This window comes from Heptranchias perlo, chromosome 1 (genome assembly GCF_035084215.1).
Source record: "Heptranchias perlo isolate sHepPer1 chromosome 1, sHepPer1.hap1, whole genome shotgun sequence".
NCBI classification, from domain to species: Eukaryota; Metazoa; Chordata; class Chondrichthyes; order Hexanchiformes; family Hexanchidae; genus Heptranchias; species Heptranchias perlo.
In genome coordinates, this window is record NC_090325.1 from 32,705,977 (window position 1) to 32,722,203 (window position 16,227).

The 16,227-nt window shown below is 44.1% G+C and overlaps 1 protein-coding gene across 1 annotated transcript in view; it reads right to left on the reverse strand.

Annotated features, from left to right (window-relative positions):
- Positions 1–4,466: 4,466 nt before the first annotated feature.
- acaa2 (acetyl-CoA acyltransferase 2) overlaps positions 4,467–16,227 on the reverse strand; it is a 67,436-nt gene continuing 55,675 nt past the window's right edge. Inside the window, exon 10 of the mRNA XM_067983560.1 lies at positions 4,467–7,574. Coding sequence (XP_067839661.1) covers positions 7,490–7,574 — 85 coding nt within the window. The 3' untranslated portion in view covers positions 4,467–7,489. The remainder of the gene's footprint in view (positions 7,575–16,227) is intronic.

A 16,227-nucleotide genomic window follows, 5' to 3' on the forward strand; every position in this document is an offset into this window, starting at 1 on the left:
GGAGGCCATTCGGCCATCGTGTCCGCACCGGCTGAGAAATGAGCCACCCAGCCTAATCCCACTTTCCTGCATTTGGTCCGTAGCCCTGAAGGTCACGGCTCTTCAGGTGCACATCCAGGTACTTTTTAAATGAATTGAGGGTTTCTGCCTCTACCACCCTTTCAGGCAGTGCGTTCCAGACCCCCACCACCCTCTGGTTGAAATAAATTTTTCTCATTTCCGCACTAATCCTTCTACCAATCACTTTAAATCAATGCCCCCTGGTTATTGACCCCTCCGCTAAGGGAAATGGGTCCTTCCTATCCACTCTATCCTCTCATAATTTTGTACACCTCAATCAAATCACTCCTCAACCTCCTGTGTTCCAAGGAAAACAACCCCAGCCTATCCAATCTGTCATCATAGCTAAAATTCTCCAGTCCTGGCAACATCCTCGTAAATCTCCTCTGCACCCTCTCTAGTGCAATTACATCCTTCCTGTAATGTGGTGACCAGAACTATGCGCAGTGCTCAAGCTGTGGCCTAACTAGTGCTTTATACGGTTCCAGCATAATGGCCCCGATATTACCAGGGAGGCAGGATGGCAGCGGAGGGGGGGGCGACTGGGCGCGTGGGTAACCCGCCCAGTGAAATCGGTCCGTTCCCCATCCGATCGCAGGTAAGCTGAAGGCACTTACTGTGGCTTCCGGGTTGCCCATCGTCAACCTGCGCAGTGGGCGGACTGCGCACCCGCATCACAGGCGGTCAGCTGGAGGAGCCCTATGTAAAGGGGCAGTCCTCCAATGCTGCTCCTGCATCAACCAACCAAAAGTGCAGCATGGAGCAGACCAGGGGAAAGGCTGCTCCCAGATTTAACGATGCCTCACTCCAGGTCCTACTGGATGGGGTGAGGAGGAGGAGGGGTATTTTCTACCCAGTGGATGGGAGGAAGTGGGCTGTCTCTGCCACCAAGAAGGCCTGGCTTGAGGTGGCAGAGGAGGTCACCAGCAGCAGCAACATATCGCCCACCTGGATCCAGTGCAGGAAACGCTTCAATAACCTAACTCGGTCAGCCAAAGTGAGTACACTTACTCATTCTCCTACACTCCATCTTCCACATCACCGCCCCCACCCCACAATTCCTTCTGCACTGCCAACACGACTCAATCACATCACTCCTCACATCCACTCAAACCTCATCCTCAACTTACCTGCACTTACTCACCTCCCCAGTACTCATCCCACCACTACCACTCAACCCAATCCTCATATAATGTCATGGCTCTGTCTCATACTCACCCTCTGATGCATCTCTTTCACGGTCAGCCTCACCCAAACCATTGCATTCGAAGGTTGGCCACGTCACCATCCCTCATTTACGCCTCTCTACTTTCTCCCTTATAGGAGAAAGCCCAGAATGCACGGGGGAGGGCAAAGGCCGGAGGAGGGCTGCAACATCAGGTCGTCCTCACGGACGCGGAGCAGGAGGCTCTTGAAGTGAGCCGCACCCTCGAGTGTCTGTCCGTCGGGGACGCCAAGACTGCCACCTGACAAACGGCTGATGACAGAACTTTAACATTCAGCACACACAATAGCAAATGATGTTAACATGCCTTACCATCTTCAGCACCTCAACATCTGTCATCATGCTTAATATTGCCTTCTGTTCTCTTACAGGGACTTTAGCAACCGCCGTGACGGCAGAGGGCAATTCCTCAGAGGACCTGCCGGCCTCTGAGGGGCCACCGTCACATCTGAGCGAGCCATCCACCAGCGCAGATACACTCACCTTGGTGGGTCCTCGTCCTCAGTTATTTGGGGTCGCACATGGTGAGTCACCATACACATGAGCACGAGCAGACACTGGTGGCAGGGGCAGCTGTGGAGAGTCCGTGCCGGTGGGAGCATTCTTCCCCAGGCTCTGCTCAGCTGGACACAGATGCTGAACCCTGGGGGCCATCCTTTAAAAGGAGAATGATTGAGGGGCAGCAGCACATTTGCGAGGTGCTGGAACAGGTGCCACACGCACTCTTCACAATCACGCAGAGGATGGAGGAGTCCAACTCCTGCATGAGTGGAATGGTTGCACAGGTACAGGAGGGAATCTCTGAGATACTGTCACAGGGACGTGAGGGCATCTCTGAGATAGTGTCGCAGGTAAGTGCAGAAATGTCTGTGATGGAGGGAAGGCTAGCCCCCATCGAGCTTCAAGCACGGCTCACCAATGAGTCCACTGAGGCCCTGACAACGGCCGTTCGGACTCAGGGTGAGCAACTTTCTGCCGCCTTAAACAGGCAGGCAGATACACTAGCACTGGCCTTACAAGGCTTCACATATGTCCTCCAAATTGTCGTCCAGCAGGGTGGTAGGAGTGATGTGGGCCTGGCCCAGGAGATGGATGATGGCGAAAGGGGAATTGGAAGTGGGGACGCCACTCAAAGCGCTCCCATGTCTCACCCGTTGCCCCCCTCTCAACCAGTACCCACAATGCTGCCTCCGCTCCAGATGGTCGAGTCTGCCCCGGAACAGGTGCGGGTGGAGCAGTTTTTGGAGGGGCCCTCACAGGTACCGAAACCCGGAGGGCGTAGGCCCAAAGCATCTAATCGGTCAGGACATGAACAAGAGCAACCTGCCACTACCTCTGCTGCAGCCACAGGGGAAGCACCACTTAGGAGTACTCTTAAGCGTAAGGCAAAGGTTTTGTGAGCACAAAGGGGATGCACAAGGGTGTTTGATGGTTTGTCATGTTTTTTATTTATATTTGATTTTGGTTCAACTCACATTAAATATTATATTGTCGCCACTACTGCCACGTCTTGGCCATTCTTGACTGGCATGTGTAATAAGTCCCTTTCATGAGGTTCACCATGAACACCCACACTCGATGTCACCCATTGGGTCACCCTACAGTGGATGTATGTGTAGTTGCACGACTATTTTGTGCAGGTGTCTGTCGCACAGCACTGTGTTGTGGAGCTCCACGTGGCGGAGGTGGACGGCGTGCCTGGTGAGGCTGGTGATGTTGCCCATCCTCAGATGAAGTGATGAATGCAGTCATGGCGCCCCCCCCCACCCCCATTCTGACTGTGTGAGTTTGAGGGGGTCTGCAAAGTAGGTAAATGTGTTTGCACAGCAGAGTTTAGGGTATAAATTAATAATTTTGAGTGGAAAGATAAAGGTGTTGCAGCCAAAACTTTGTCTGAAGTAACAGAGTGCCCTGCTGCAATAAATGAGGTATTCCCCCCAACTGTCAAATAATCCTTTGCATCTCCCACTGGCTGCTGGCTGAAACACGTCTGCTCCAACAGGGAGTGTTTCCCACAGCACGGGAAACACGCTGAGCATCCTTCAAAATTGCACCCCAGCCAAAATCTCCACTCAATGAGGTCTCTCAAGTACCTCAACTACCTAAATAACAATGTAAATTGTCATCCCGCATGCGGAAGCTGGGCGCGAACCCGCTCCGGGATTCCGCCATTTTAGGAGCCCCCCTGCCCCCAATGCACCCGCTCGGCCATCTAAAAATCGGCCCCAAGACCCCTGCGGTGGCCAGAACGGTGTGCAGTACTCAAGCTGTGGCCTAACTAGTGTTTTATACAGTTCCAGCATAACATCCCTGCTTTTATATCCTATGCTTCGGCTAATAAAGGAAAGCATTCCATATGCCTTCTTAACCACCTTATCTACCTGTCCTGCCACCTTCAGGGATTTGTGGACATGCACTCCAAGGTCCCTCACTTCCTCTACACCTCTCAGTATCCTCCCATTTATTGTGTATTCCCTTGCCTTGTTTGCTCTCCCCAAATGTATTACCTCACACTTCTCCAGATTGAACTCCATTTGCCATTTTTCTGCCCATTTGACCAATTAATTGATATCTTCCTGCAGTCTACAGCTTTCCTCCTCACTACCAACCACACAGCCTATCTTTGTGTCATCCGCAAATATCTTAATCACGCTCCCCACGTTTAAGTCCACATTGTTAATGTATACCAGAAAAAGCAAAGGACCTAGTACCGAGCCCTGCGGCATCCCACGCCTGTATCCAGTGAAGTTTGGAAGATGATTGTTAAAGCCTCTGCTATTTCCTCCCTGGCTTCTTTTAACAGTCTGGGATACATTTCATCCGGCCCTGGTGATTTATCCACTTTCAAAGATGCTAATCCCCTTAATACTTCCCCTCTCGCTATGTTTATCCCATCCAATATTTCACACTCCTCCTCCTTAACTTCAATCCCTGCATCATCCCTCTCCTTTGTAAAATATTCATTAAGAACCATACCCACATCTTCCACCTCCACACATAGTTTACCTTTTTGGTCTCTAATAGGCCCTACTCTTTCCTTAGTTAACCTCTTGCTCTTAATGTATTTATAAAACATCTTTGAGTTTTCTTTGATTTTACCTGCTAATATTTTTTCATGCCCTCTCTTTGCTTACACAATATATGGAGCAAGGCAGACCAAAAGTGGGAGGAAAATATATAATAAAAATAACACATTTATATTTTATTCCAATTGTGTATATTACAATGCAGTGTAATAAAATCAAAATCCAATTACAAGGCACCAATAAAACAAAATCATTGGTAATTTCTTTTCTGTCACTGCTTCACAAAGTAACAATAGGTCAATTTATGTAAGGCACGGTTTCATTTTTGCTTACGGAACAAAAATATCACAGATAAAATGTATAATTGATCTTGAATTTGTGTGCAATTATATTAAAAACAGATCTCAGATACAGCCAAAATTCTAACACATTTTTTGGCAAGTAAAGGAAAGAAAAGATTAATGCTAAAAAATTTGAAATAAAAATGGAAATGCACAATCGGTTAGTCAGTATTACTTTCAGGTGCCCCTTATTCTCTCCTCCTTACTTTGTGTTGGTCAGACCAATAAAAGAGTTTTTCTTCTGTGCATACCGGTACAGACAGGTTCCAGCTGAAACAACCTGTCCTCTTTCAGAAACAACCGTTGGGAGTTATAAAAGATTTCAGTGAGATGTACTCTTAGGGAAGTGCTCTATTTAGAGAGCGATCCATGGAAATGTCTGTTAAATTGAGGACTGCTGTATGTGAGCCGCAGCACTATTAAGTGAAGAGCTGTTGCATTACAGTTAGAACTTAATTTTAATTTACAGAAAACGTGCTGGGATCCATTTACTTTGTCATCGCTATTCTAATCCCTGGTCTTTCCCATTTCAAATATCACAAGAGAATGCCCCCTTGCCCACAACTTTACACAGAACAATGGATACCCAAGAGTGACAACAAGGACAATAATCTCATGCTTTGTTGCTATTACAGACCCGTTTGCAATATAGCCTGAGGCTGCTGATGCTGCAGCATGAAAGTGCCCTTTTATATTGTAGGATGGAATCTGCAACACTGGAGCAATTACAACATATGCAATTGTTTTGAAGTTGTAAATTGGTTTCTAGCCATCTGATTGTCTTCAATGGCTGGAAAAATCATATCACTGACCTGCAAAGACAAGTTGTGCTACTCCACCCACCAGCAGCTGGAAAAGATAGTGACATTGCCTTTGGGGGTTTCTGGGACACTGATGTGATGACAACACAAAAAAAATTAAATGGTTATGATTAAATACAAAAAGCGAGAAATTATTTGCACCTAATTCCTGGGAACTTCCATGGCCAATTTGCCATACTACTTTCTCCAAACAGGTCAGCATGTTGTACTTTGTAACAGTGCTTTTACTTTGTGGTCCATGCTATAGAGAGAAGTTACTTTGATGATGTAGGTTGCATAATTCTTGTTTGAAAAGTGCACTTTCAATAAACCTCCTCCTTAATACTCTATATATTCACAGATGTTGGGGAGGGGAAGTCAATATCCCCAAATAGCAATACCACCCCCCAAAATCAAGTTTTTAAAAACATACTTATATAAAAGATAACAGCTCTCCTAATGGTTCAGTCACTAAATGTAATGTATGTGTAGTGAACGAGGTGGACTAGGTTTCAGGCTCCATCCCTGGTTTGTGCCGAGAGAGTTGCTTTTAGCAAGGGCAGCAGAGAGGGGGAAAAAACACAGGATTCCCACCTTTGATCGTCATCTGGTGACATCTGCTGGGAAGTGTGTGACTGTGGACATCAGGGGTTACAGAAAAACTCACTAAATTGGCATGGGTTTAAAAAAAAATTATTTTTCTAATATCACACAAATAGCAAAATATGTCCCAAGATGAACATAGGATCAGGCTCAACTGTGATTCCTTCTGCGGTCAAATTGCCAATTAACACTTGCTGTCTGGGTTTATGTCTTAAGAATACACATATTAAGGGCTGCCAGCACCTGTATGAATAGAATCCCAGCATGAGTTGCTGCCTTCGGAACAGAAGAGAAATTGTGGGCGGGGGAAGTTAATAAAAAAGACATGCAGCCTGGGTTTGACTTGTCAATTTTTCAAAAGAAACAAGAAAACATTTCACAACAACAAAAAGCTTCCATGGTTGTGGGGGGGCGGGGCAAGCGAAGGGAGAGATAAAAGCTGTTTTATATTAGCTGCTTTCAATAAACCCATTGAAGCTTGAAGGAAAATCCCAGTGGTTTAATGGCCACTGTGTTGGCATCCCTAAGCAGATGATCATGGATTCCAGTCTCAGGACTGCCTACCACAGTGCAATTAACTCAGTCAATTCTTGGCTGCACTGCTTATTGAAACCGCATCTGGTTACGGGAAGAGAGCAAGGAATAAAAGCATTGATCATTTTTAGGATCAAGAAAATACCTTTATGCCCAAAATGGCTATTTTAAAAAAAAATTTCAACCCCAGTAAACTGTCTTCCAAATATATCTCTCAATCCCTTCTTTCTCCAGACATAAAATTATACTTATCTCTTAAATCCATTTATACTTCTCACGCCAATGACTTTTAGTGGTAACCTTTTGATCAAAAAGACAACTAAGTTCCCCCTAAATTCTCCTCTTACTCTTGACTTCCTCATTATCCTTGGTTATTTGAACTCTTTGACACAGTGAACAATTTCCCTCGATCATCCTATAAGCTTGGCTTCTGCTGCCCAACATCTGTGGTCTGAACCACTATGCACATCAGCTGGAGAAGATTTTCTGAAGGTTAAGGGACTTAGGGAAATGTACTTTTTTGTTTAAAAACAAAAACAAAAAAAATTGTTTAGTTAACACAGTTTGAGTAAGATTAGGAGTTCTTTGGTATTCTTGAACAGTGATACTCTTTTGCAGAATTTCCATTGTTTTTTTTTTGCGCATCCACAAGTAAAACGCTGGCTGACCACACCCCTGGCATTACCATCATCTATTTTTATTTACGTTATTGCCAATCTTTTTCCCAAAAAGGGAATATCAGAGAATTTGGTCTGGTAACGTTTTTGGAAGGAGGTCATGTAGGGCCTTAATGCAAGATACTGCAGCAGCAGCGACCACAAAACAAAGAAAGCCACAACAAGCACCGAATATTGTAGTTTGGTTCTTGTATCAGAGCATTCTTTGTGTGCCCCCTTTTCTTTACTTCACATTCTCAATGATGATGGCGATCCCTTGCCCACCTCCAATGCAGGCCGAACCCACTGCATATTTACCTCCGCGGCGTCTGAAAGGACAGAAAAGGAATGAATACATTCAATATTGCTTTACCAACAACAATTCTCTGACAAAGGAACAGGACCAGGCCATTCAGTCCCTGGAGCCTGTTCCGCCATTCAATTAGATCATGGCTGATCTGTATCTTAACTCCATCTACCCGCCTTGGTTCAATAACCCTTACCTAACAAATTTTCAATTGACCTAGCCTCAACAGCTTTTTTGGGGAGAGAGTTCCAGATTTCCACTACCCTTTGTGTGAAGAAGTGTTTCCTGATGAAAGGAAGGGGAGAGAAACAGACAAGTACATGGATATTTTGAAAGCCACAACAGTATATTCACTGGGCCACGTGTGTTTGTACTTTAGTATCCAAGATTCCACCAAGGGTGCCCGCATATTAGCTATGAACGCTAGTAATGAAGAATTATGACAAGTAATGAGAGACAGGACAACAATCCATTGAAACGCATCAGCCTGGCAATTATGCTGTGATATTATCCCATGAACACTTAAGGTGTACATATCAAACTCCTTGTGCACAATTTTAATAACAGGCTTAATGCCTTCATTAAAATAGTGAATAAAGGAAGTGTTTGTACAATGTTACATCATACAACTTCCAAGTTATGTAGTTCAGATTTTTTTTAAGAAGGGAGATACATCAAAATAGATTATATTTTTAAACAATCACTTGAAATAAATCTAAATGAACCCTTTCTTGCCCCACTCTCCAGAAGATCTTCACTTTATCCAGACCATTCACCAAATGTAGCTGAAAGGAGCGAGACCTGCTCCCAACACCACTCTGACAATGGCAGTTTACCCGAATCCTCCCAATAAATTAACAGTCAAGGGGATGCGCAGCGGGAGGCAAATTATGGGCATAAATTCATCTCCCACCACTCCACGGTGCTCACCGTTATACTACAGTACAAAGACCTACCACGATTTTTAAATGTTATCTTCAAGATGATCACCCGCTTGTCAAAATACAACTTTATTAAAAAAAAGGCACCTCCCTAGTTTTGTCGCCTCTTTTCCAGAAGGTGCTAACTAACGCTGCAATACGATTCCACAGGCAGCAGCAGCAGCTCTTCAGTACTGTTCCCAAGTGGCCATTGTAACATGCGAGCCTAGACCATGAATGTTGGCAGGTCACCTAATCAAGGAGGGCATCACAGCTGAGCCCAAATCGTTCCTAACCCAATGTCCACCATGCACAATTTCCAGCAGAGGAACCCTAGCTGATCTTTTTCCCTACCTGGCCCAAAGGTGCTGATGTCAAGACCAGCTAGCAGATCTTCAACCTTCTGGTGTACATGGCTTAGTATTACACTGGGTGGTGCCCCTTACCCACTAAACCATCAGAGAACTGAAGCAATGATTTTTGTTTTGAATTGTTCACTGAACAATTGCCTGTGAGTAAGCTTATGGAGCAAGCCTCTTTTAGACAGTTGGAACTAATTTGTGTTTTGGAATGAGTTAAGAATCTTGGACTTTCAAGATTAGCTGCTGCCAGTCAGTGGGTCAGAAAAGATTGGCTATGATATGGTTAGCATAAAATACCCCCTGGTCCTGGCTGTCTGCAATAGATTTCAAGTCTAAGAGAACCTTCACTTCCCCCCCTCCAAAGACTACATTTTTCAAAAAAAAAATAATTCTCGGAATGTGGGCATCGCTGTCAAAGCCGGCATTTACTGCCCGTCCCAAGTGGTTTATTTGCTAGGCCACTTCAGAGGACAGTTAACAACCAACCACATTGGTGTGGGACTGGAGTCCAAAATATGCCAGACCAGGTGAATACAGTAGAATTCCTTTTTTTAAGACAATATGACAGCTTCATAATCAATGGAATTTAAATTCTCAAACTGCCAGAGAGGGATCTGAAGTCACGTTCTAATTCAGACCTCTGAATTACTAGTTCAGTAACATAACCACTACACTACCGTACCACATTTTGTAAGATTATGTGAGTTTGTAATTAACGAAGTTTAACTGTCTCCCCTGCTGGCAGTGCTTTGGTACCTTGCCCAAGTGGGTATTCTTCACGTGCGAGTCTGGACAGGCTATTTGACTGTAGAGCACATCAAGGCTAAAACTAATCTTGTCTGCCTCTGCTCTCTACATATGTGCCATGATGTGGAGATGCCGGTGATGGACTGGGGTGGACAAATGTAAGGAGTCTTACAACACCAGGTTATAGTCCAACAGCTTTATTGGAATCACAAGCTTTCGGAGCTTTCCTCCTTCGTCAGGTGAGTGTAGGATTCCGTAAATGCACAGCATATATAGTCAGAGAACAATGCCTGGTGATTACAGATAATCTTTCCAACTGCCCATTATCACACCTCGGTATAGATATAATCAAAGCAATCAAAGGAGTGGATGGTGTTCAGACAGAGAAACATTACATACAAGACTACTGAATACACAAGCGGTCATAACACAAAGACAGAGAGAGAGAGAGAGAGAGAGAGAGAGAGTGACCAGTTGTATTAAAAACAGATAACTTTTTTTTGGCTGGTGGGGTTACATGTAGCGTGACATGAACCCCAGATCCCGGTTGAGGCCGTCCTCATGGGTGCGGAACTTGGCTATCAATTTCTGCTCGACGATTTTGCGTTGTCGTATGTCTCGAACGCCGCCTTGGAGAACGCTTACCCGAAGATCGGAGGCTCACTGTCCTTGACTGCTGAAGTGTTCCCCGACTGGGAGGGAACCCTCCTGTCTGGCGATTGTTGCGCGGTGTCCGTTCATCTGTTGTCGCAGTGTCTGCATGGTCTCGCCGATGTACCATGCTCGGCCGATGTACCATGACTCGGCCAACGTTGTCTACCTCATACGTTGCAGGAAAGGATGCCCCGGAGCATGGTACATCGGCGAGACCATGCAGACACTGTGACAACAGATGAACGGACAGGGGGGTTCCCTCCCAGTCGGGGAACACTTCAGCAGTCAAGGACCTTCAGCAGTCAAGGACATTCAGCCACCGATCTTCGGGTAAGCGTTCTCCAAGGCGGCCTTCGAGACACACGACAACGCAAAATCATCGAACAGAAATTGATAGCCAAGTTCCGCACCCATGAGGACGGCCTCAACCGGGATCTTGGGTTCATGTCACGCTACATGTAACCCCACCAGCCAAAAAAAAGTTATCTGTTTTTAATACAACTGGTCACTCTCTCTCTCTCTCTCTCTCTCTCTGTGTCTGTCTTTGTGTTATGACTGCTTGTGTATTCAGTAGTCTTGTATGTAATGTTTCTCTGTCTGAACACCATGCACTCCTTTGATTGCTTTGATTATATCTATACCGAGGTGTGATAATGGGCAGTTGGAAAGATTATCTGTAATCATCAGGCATTGTTCTCTGACTATATATGCTGTGCATTTACGGAACCTACACTCACCTGACGAAGGAGGAAAGCTCCGAAAGCTTGTGATTCCAATAAAGCTGTTGGACTATAACCTGGTGTTGTTAGACTCCTTACATTTCTCCACATATGTGTGTAGATGCACACAATAACCCTGCCCTGCCATTCTCTAACATAGGAACACTTAAACCAATTGTTTAAGATTGATTAAGAAAGGGAAGATAGATTATGAGAATAAATTAGTAAAAAATATAAAAACAGATAGCAAGAGTTTCTACAGTTATATAAAAAGAAAAAGGGTGGCTAAAGCAAACGTAGGTCCTTTAGAGGATGAGAGCGGGAAATTAATGGTGGGAAACATGGAGATGGCAAAAATGCTGAACAAATATTTTGTTTCAGTCTTTACGGAGAGGACACTAAGAATATCCCAACACTGGACAAACAGGGGGCTCTAGGGGGGGAGGAGCTAAATACGATTAAAATCACTAAGGAATTGGTACTCAGTAAATTCATGGGACTCAAGGCGGATAAATCCCCTGGACCTGATGGCTTACATCCTAGGGTCTTGAGGGAAGTGGCAGTATGGATTGTGGATGCTTTGGTAATAATTTTCCAAAATTCTCTGGACTCGGCAAAGGTCCCGGCAGATTGGAAAACTGCCAATGTAACACCCTTATTTAAAAAGGGTAGTAGGCAGAAGGCTGGAAATTATAGACCAGTTAGCTTAACATCTGTGGTGGGTAAAATTTTGGAGTCTATTATTAAGGAGACAGTAGCAGAACATTTGGATAAACATAATTTAATAGGACAAAGTCAGCATGGCTTTACGAAGGGGAAGTCATGTCTGACAAATTTGCTTGAGTTCTTTGAGGATATAACATACAGGGTGGATAAAGGGGAACCAGTGGACGTAGTGTATTTGGACTTCCAGAAGGCATTCGACAAGGTGCCACATAAAAGATTATTGCTCAAGATAAAGAATCACTGGATTGGGGGTAATATTCTGGCATGGGTGGAGGATTGGTTATCTAACAGGAAGCAGAGAGTTGGGATAAATGGTACATTCTCGGACTGGCAACCTGTAGCCAGTGGTGTTCTTGATACAAAGATGGGAGGGAAAGTAGAGAGTGAGGACGACATAAAAAACCTACAAGGCTGGGTGAGTGGGCGGAGATTTGGCAGATGCAATACAATATTGGAAAATGTGAGGTTATGCACTTTGGCAGGAAAAATCGGAGAGCAAGTTATTATCTTAATGGCGAGTAACTGGAAAGTACTGCAGTACAAAGGGATCTGGGGGTCCTAGTGCAAGAAAATCAAAAAGTTGGTATGCAGGTGCAGCAGGTGATCAAGAAGGCCAACGGAATGTTGGCTTTTATTGCTAGGGGGATAGAATATAAAAACAGGGAGGTATTGCTGCAGTTATATAAGGTATTGGTAAGACCGCACCTGGAATACTGCATACAGTTTTGGTGTCCATACTTAAGAAAATACATACTTGCTCTCGAGGCAGTACAAAGAAGGTTCACTCGGTTAATCCCAGGGATGAGGGGGTGGACATATGAGGAGAGGTTGAGTAGATTGGGACTCTACTCATTGGAGTTCAGAAGAATGAGAGGCGATCTTATTAAAACATATAAGATTGTGAAGGGGCTTGATTGGGTGGATGCGGTAAGGATGTGCCCAAGGATGGGTGAAACTAGAACTAGGGGGCATAATCTTAGAATAAGGGGCTGCTCTTTCAAAACTGAGATGAGGAGAAACTTCTTCACTCAGAGGGTAGTAGGTCTGTGGAATTTGCTGCCCCAGGAAGCTGTGGAAGCTACATCATTAAATAAATTTAAAACAGAAATAGACAGTTTCCTAGAAGTAAAGGGAATTAGGGGTTATGGGGAGCGGGCAGGAAATTGGACATGAATTTAGATTTGAGGTTAGGATCAGATCAGCCATGATCTTATTGAATGGCGGAGCAGGCTCGAGGGGCCGATTGGCCTACTCCTATTTCTTATGTTCTTATGTTAATTGTACTGCTCTAGCTACCACATCAGCTTAAATAAGAACAGCATGGCTCGGTATCACATCAGACAGTACATTTACCCATTGAGGTATCAAAGATGCCTAACAGGATTTCAAATCATTATGGAAGCTCTTTTTTGAACTGCATTCTTGTCATATGAAAGAAGGAAGAAAGAATGACACAACTTGCATTTATACAGCATTTTCCATAACCTCAGGATGTCCCAAAGCATTTTACAGCCAATGAAGTACTTTTGTACTGTTGTAATGTAGGAAACAACCAAATAAATCTATCTTAGTGATGTTGGTTGAGGGGTAAATATTGGCTAGGACACCGGGAGAATTTGCCTGCTCTTCGAAATAGTGCCATGGGATCTTTTACATCCACCTGAGAGGGCAGAAGAGATCTCTGTTTAACGTCTCATCTGAAAGATGCCACCTCTGACTGCAGTACTCCCTCAGTACTGCACTGGAGTGTCAGCCAAGATTATATCTTCAAATCTTGGAGAAGGGCTTGGACCCATGGCCCTCTGACTCAGAGGTGAGTCAGGGCTAACACCATTGAGTATACGTTCCAATGCATGGGCTAATGAAGAAGACCATTTGAAGGATCTCTGTTTTCAGTTTTTACTGATTTTCCCTAATAAAATCCAAGAATTTTAAAATCATTTCAAATCAGTTCTTTTGATTTTCAATCAGAAACAGACAGATTTGCAAATTGGTGTAATATCCTGAAATCTCTCGTGGGATGTGGTGTTGTGTATCTTTCAACTGCACGTGACGATATCATCTGATGATTTGATAACTTCATTCAATAAGTTATCAAATAAAATAAAAGTAAATACACTGCTGATGTCCGCTAAATTAACTGATCCCAGCTGGGACACTACAACTGGCCCCAGTGCCTGAGGTGAAAAGAAGAAAAAAAATTAATCGAGGGTTCCCACCACTGCTGGCTATCCAGTGACTTCTAATGGAAAACGTGTCTGTGCACGTGCAAGAGGGCAGGATTGGACTCAGCTGTCATGTCCTCCACAGTCGAATGGCCTGTAGACACTCTCTAGGCTCACATATCAAGAATGATCACTTGGGTGAGGGACTGAAGAGCTGAGCAGCAGTCAGCATATTCAGAGGGAAAACCCAGGTGTCGGTGTTGCTTCTCCCTGTTTCTGTCGATAAGCCTCATGACGGCCTTGTATTTAATTAATTTCCCCTTGTGAAGCCCAGATCTTTAATTACTTTTGTTGACTGATCCCAAGTCTTTATTTAATTAATGTTGCCGATGTGTAAAGGCATTTCAATTTATTATTCCTACATTTTTATTGAGTGAACTTTGTCAACTTTCTCACCAATTCATTTATTGCCAACGTTTCTCCCTCTTCTGTGTAGGGCTGCTTTAAATTCATGAAAGCTTCATCCTCAATCAATTCATTTTTCTCAGTTCTATTTTATTTTCAACTATCATGTCCTCATCCCTCTCTTCCCACCCCTGTCCCTGTCCACTTCCCACTTGTTCCCTTTTCCCCTAACTTTTTCCTCCTCCCATAATTTCTTTCCACCCACCATCTTCTCCCCTTTCCTCATACCCTACGTGCTCTGCACTCAGAATTGTACAGCACAGAAGGAGGCCATTCGGCCCATTGTGTTTGCCAGCTCTTTGAAAGAACTATCCAATTAGTCCCACTCCGCTGCTCTTTCCCCATAGCCCTGCAAATTTCTCCTATTCAAGTATTTATCCAATTACCTTTTGAAAGTTACTATTTAATCTGCTTCCACTACCCTTTCAGGTAGTGCATTCCAGATCATAACAACTCACTCCCCCATTTTCTTTCCAATTCCCCTCCCATTCTCCTCTCCCTTCAACCTCTCCTCCTGCCTCCCTCTTTAAAGTACTTGTTTCACTGGTTCCAACAATGCAGCTGCTTCTTTTAGCCTCCAACCTTGCTTTAACATCCTCCACCTTCTGCAGGTCTTTATCTCCTTCTCTGGCCTCTCACCTCAATCAACTCTCCCCTCCCTCACCCTCTAACCCTGCTCTAACATTCTCTTCCCCCATCCTAACAGCCTCTACCCTGCTCCCCACTCCCTCGCCTGCTCTATTCTTGTCCCCTATCTTCACATTCTTATCTGAGGCTCAGTCTAATTATTTTTCACTCACTAACCCAAAGATTGCATTTAGTCTTGACTTCTTGTTTGCAAAAGCCATGGGAGATTGACTAATGTATTTTATATACACATGCACTATATGTATGTCCCATATACAATCATAAACAAAGTAAATTAGTAAAAGAGAAATGAATGTTATGCAAACGTTCTTTTTTGAGACACTGAATTCTCTCCAATTTGCACTGAAAAATGTAATATTCTCTACTAAACTAAATGGTACCATTCTAAAGGGGATGCAGGAACAGAGATACCTGGGTGTATATGTGCACAAATCTTTGAAGGTGACAGGACAGATTGAGAGAGCGGTTAAAAAAGCATACAGCATCCTGGGCTTTATAAATAGAGGGAAAGAGTACAAAAGCAAGGCAGTTATGTTGAACCTTTATAAAACACTGGTTCGGCCACAACTGGAGTATTGTGTCCAATTCTGGGTTCTGCACTTTAGGAAGGATGTGAAAGCCTTAGAGAGGGTGCAGAAAAGATTGACTAGAATGGTTCCAGGGATGAGGGACTTCAGTTACATGAATAGATTGGAGAAGCTGGGGTTGTTCTCCTTAGAGCAGAGAAGGTTAAGAGGAGATTTGATAGAAGTGTTCAAAACCATGAAGGGTTTACTTAAAGTAAATAAAGAGAAACTGTTCCCACTGGCAGAAGGGTCGAGAACAAGATGACACAGATTTAAGGCGATTGGCAAAAGAACCAAAGGCGACACGAGGAAAAACATTTTTACGCAGCGATTGGTTATGATCTGGAATGCGTGTCTGAAAGGGTGGTGGAAGCAGATACAATCGTGGCTTTCAAAAAGGAATTGGATAAATACATAAAGGAAAACAATTTGCAGGGCTATGGGGAAAAAGTGGGGGAATGGGACTAACTGGATTGCTCTTACAAAAAGCCAGCACGGGCTCAATGGCCTCCTTTTGTGCTGTAATCATTCTATGATTCCACCCATTTTCATTTGGATTTAATTTTTTTTTTGAATAAAAACACTCTCATCAAGTTAGAACTGAAACTACAAAAGACTAATTACAAAGGACATCTGCATTTTTAGGAGGAGAAAAACAAATTGTCCAAAAAAGCATGTTCCTATTGGGTACATCTCAACCCTA